Source organism: Jaculus jaculus, chromosome 1 (genome assembly GCF_020740685.1).
Source record: "Jaculus jaculus isolate mJacJac1 chromosome 1, mJacJac1.mat.Y.cur, whole genome shotgun sequence".
NCBI classification, from domain to species: domain Eukaryota; kingdom Metazoa; phylum Chordata; class Mammalia; order Rodentia; family Dipodidae; genus Jaculus; species Jaculus jaculus.
In genome coordinates, this window is record NC_059102.1 from 11,181,021 (window position 1) to 11,185,109 (window position 4,089).

General features: G+C 50.3%; 1 protein-coding gene across 1 annotated transcript; it reads left to right on the forward strand.

Annotated features, from left to right (window-relative positions):
- Window positions 1–255: 255 nt before the first annotated feature.
- C1H10orf120 (chromosome 1 C10orf120 homolog) lies at window positions 256–2,801 on the forward strand. The gene is made up of 3 exons (XM_045141730.1): window positions 256–446; window positions 592–667; window positions 2,061–2,801. Exons 1-3 carry the CDS (start codon window positions 256–258, stop codon window positions 2,799–2,801), a joined length of 1,008 nt encoding a protein of 335 aa, XP_044997665.1.
- Window positions 2,802–4,089: the final 1,288 nt, after the last annotated feature.

Sequence of the window (4,089 nt, forward strand, 5' to 3'; positions counted from 1 at the left end):
CAATGGACTTCAATAGATGTCACTGAACTGAACCGCCCAGCCACACTCAGCACCTTGGCTTCCTAGGCTCCAGCCTACAGTGTGTACCAGCTTCACCCCAAGGGACCCTTGAAGCCTCACCCCCACATCACAATGAGGCCCCAGATAAGCCAGTTATGATGAAGTGAATGTTTGTGACTGCCCCCCTGGGTGCCCATTAAACTGTCTTGGAAACAAGCTTCAGGCACTAACATCATCCTAGACTACTGCCAGAGTATGACCGAGGGAAATGGCTGTCAGAGGACTGGAAGCCAGAGGGCTGGAAATGCATGGGCCCCCAAAAGGCTCACTGCAGAGAGGGAGTCCAGTAGCAAAAAGCCAACTAGGATTCTCAGCACCAGCCATCCCTTCCTGAATCGAGATTTCCCCCATGACAAGGAGAGCTCATGTCATACATCAACGCTGGGGTGAGTGTAGCCCGGGCACCCCGTTCCTCTCATACGTGGCTTCAGCCTGTATGATGTAGACTCGACCCCTGTGAGTTTCCCACTCTGAAGAGGCAAACTGGAACTTGCCCGAGTTCTAATCCATTTCCTTCTCTCTACCTTCCAGGGTATGGACCAGATTCTACAAATCAGACCCACGCATTGCTCTCGGAAAATACTCCCCAATGGAAAAAAAAATCCTAGTAAGTGCCCTGAAGCTTATCTGGACAGAGTCCCCCTTGAGCCTGCAGGCTGAGATAGTGGGAGCCCAAGGCTCAAACCCACCAAATGAAGCCAGGCATAGTGGTGCAGTACCTTTAGTCCTAGCACTTGGGAGGCTGAGATAGGCACGCTGGCATTAGTTTGAGGCCAACCTGGGTTTGCAGAGTAAGTTCCAGGTCAGCCTGTCCTGGAGTGAGACCTTTTCTCAAAAAAAAAAAAAAAAAAAAAAAAAAAACCACCATCTGTAGCCTTTCTCCAATCATAGGCTCATATTAGCTGAGCCTATATGTGGATTCCATACTCATACAGCAAAATACCGTTGTATTTATAAGTTTCACTTAGGAATATAACCATAGTGATTAAAAAATGATGAAAAAAGACATTTCCTGGGCATTTCTCCCTGCAGTGTGTTATACTTTGAGTGTGAAGTGTCCCTCGTGGCCTCACTTGATCCCCAGCTCTGTGTCTGGGGAAGTTATGAAACTCTGTGGAGCCCAGCTCAAACAAGGGTCACTGGGGTAGGGGCAGACCATACAGATTATAGCCCAGCTCTGGTTCCTGCCCACGTGCTCTGCTTCCTGATCCTCTGAGAGGTAAGAAAGCCACTTTCACTCCCACAGCCAGGAGCTGCCTGCCGCCTCGCATTCACTGCAGGGGTTAGCTACGTCCCCTTTGGGGGTTTGATTCAGGTGTCCCCTGTAAACTCAGGTGTTCTGAATGCTAGGTTCCCAGCTGATGGTGATTTGGGAACTAACGCCTCCTGGAGGGAGTGTATTGTTGGGGGCCAGCTTATGGATATTATAGCCAGTGTCCCCTTGCCAGTGTTTGGCACACTCTCCTGTTGCTATGGTCCACCTGATGTTGGCCAGGGGGTGATGTCCACCCTCTGCTCATGCCATTGTTTTCCCCTGCCATCATGGAGCTTCCCTTTGAGTCTGTAATCCAAAATAAACCCTCCCCTCCCCCTACCACAAGCTGTTCTTGGTCAGGTGTCAACTTGAAACTGCCTACAACATCCCTCAAAGTATGAGCCAGAATCAATCCTACCTCCCTTAAGTTGCTTCTTATCATTTGTATGATCGTGGTCACGAGAAAGTTAATTACCACACGTGGATTGCTTTGGGCTGCACTGTCTTGTCGAGGCTTCACAATGGTTTTGTAAAGTTAATAAAATTCTTCTAAGTTCATAGATAGAAGAGTCAGAATTGGAAACCAGGCTGGTTCTACTCCCAGAGATCTATCTTTCTTTCTTACCATTAGGGGGTTCACATGACCCCAGCAGCAGAGGGAAGGAACCTACCACTGGTTCATTGTCTCTGGCAAGGCTACCCACCCTTGGGTATTGAGAGCCTAATGATTTCTCTCCATGTGCAGCATCTGGGCGGCATTCACACCACAGCAGCGAGGAGGTTTCTGGCTGGCAAATTCAGCGAAGAATGGAAAATGCTGAGAGAGCTCCAGTTACAATCTTCAGACTACAAAAAGGTGACAAAAGACAAAAAATTCCCCACCTATCCTTGTGTTTTGTGTGAACGCCCAGAGAAATTATGGACAGCAAAGGTGGTGGTGCCCGCGGAGGAGTTCAAGATGCCCCTGCGAGAGAAGGTGGACATCAGCAAGCACGTGACCAGGATGCAGCTGGCCAGGACGCGGAGGCTGCAGCCGCAGGAGCTGCGCACAGGGAGGCTCAGGAGGACGGAGCCAGGCCTGGGTCCCGGGGGAAAGGACAAAGCCAAAGAAGAGGGGGACAGCCAGTCCGGGGACATCTCGGTGGCTACCAATCTGGAGCAGGGGGAGGAGGCTGAGCACGCGACCACAGACTCGCAGGAAATCGCCATGGATGTCATTTTCAAGGCAGAAGAACCCCCAAGATGTCTACTACGGCATCGAAACGATCTCAAGCCCTTCCTCCCTGTCAAGAAACAGGAACGAACCATCACAGGCCTCACGAACAGAAACATCCTCCCTGTGGCTGAATTTCCCGGAGACCTAATGCTCATGAGACAGCATTTCATCTCCCGGGGACTCCACCCCAGTGATGCCATTAGGACCTACTGGCTGCCCGAAAAAAATACCTGCCAGGTGCTAACGTACCCACCTCCAAACCTGTATTAAAGCTTTCTCCGCTGTAATCAAGTGCCTTCTTTTCTCTTGCACACGGTGCCCCAGGCTCCTTCCCACCTGGGCTTCTTTTGCAGCTCCGGCTTTCCCCAGAGGGTCCCCAGTGTGAGACCTTGTCGCTGAAGCTTCCCCGGGCTTCCAGCAGCTCCTGGCTCTTGATTCCCACCCACAGTAGCTACCAAGGCTACCTTGATATCATTCACTCCTACTGAGGCAGCTCTGGTCCCTTCTTTTTTCTCTGGAGCCTGTATCAGTTATAAATTTCTGGAAAAAAAAAAAAAAAACAAGTCACTCCAAAACTTAGTACCTTGAAACACCCATGAACATTAAAACGTGTAGCTAAGCGACTGGGACTGGGCTCAGCAGGGTTGTCCGGGGCTGAATAGGGGTTCTCATGTCTCTGCGGTTAACATAGGTCACTTAGGCAGATTGCTCTTGGGTTTGACACCAGACTAGATGCAGACCTGAGCATTGCAGAAGGCATGAACACAGGGCAGTGGGTACTGTTGGTATCATTGTTGCAACTGACCTTCCAGAGTCCCTTTAGCCAGGCTTGGCCTGTTATAGTCCAGATTCAGAAAAGAACAGTGTCAGAGGAAACCCTGAAAACCTAGGGCACTGCCTACTTTCTCTGCCACTAAGGAGGAAGCGAGACATGTCATTTGGAAAATATGCTGTCTGCCTTAAAAAAAAAAAAAAAAAAATAGAACAACCTAGAAAATTCTCAGGTTGAACAGGAAGCAGAGGGCCCCAGGAAAGAGATCAGGAGTCACACAATATACTTTGCTGAGGAGTAACTCCCAAATAAAAGCTGCAGACACCTTGTTTGGAGCACAGCCTGGCTCCAACACAGGGAGAGCTCAGATCCATGGCTGGAAGCTCTGGGGGACACTGCTGAAATCTCCTCTCCTCTCCCACCTGGAGTCACATTGGTCGAGCTACAGTTACTAAGGGTGCTGTCTGGTCACACTGGGCAGGTTACAGAGCGAGGGAGAAGTGTAGTAGAGCCCTGCTCACACTTACCTTTCTTGGCCAGGCCCTGGGCAACAGTAGCCAGTTACTCCTTCTTTCCTACCCTGGAGTTCTCCAAGGAAGAGTTCCAAGAGGTCATGACCCCTTGTTTGAGGGGTCCTTCTGCACCCAAACCTCACAGCTTGCAGGTAAGGGAGTCTAGGATCCCAAGACAGGTGAGCAGCTGAGACCAAGATACTTGCCACAGTCACTGGCTCTCAATGGTGACACCAGGTCCAAGTCTGACTCTCTTGACTATCTGATTTCTCCA

What these genes read in the sequence shown, in the direction of transcription:
- C1H10orf120 (XM_045141730.1), top strand. Translation starts at nt 256, where the DNA reads ATGACCGAGGGAAATGGCTGTCAGAGGACTGGAAGCCAGAGGGCTGGA. An exon ending in TGTCATACATCAACGCTGGG is followed by an intron (nt 447 to 591) that starts GTGAGTGTAGCC and finishes TCTACCTTCCAG; the next exon opens with GGTATGGACCAGATTCTACA. An exon ending in CAATGGAAAAAAAAATCCTA is followed by an intron (nt 668 to 2,060) that starts GTAAGTGCCCTG and finishes CTCCATGTGCAG; the next exon opens with CATCTGGGCGGCATTCACAC.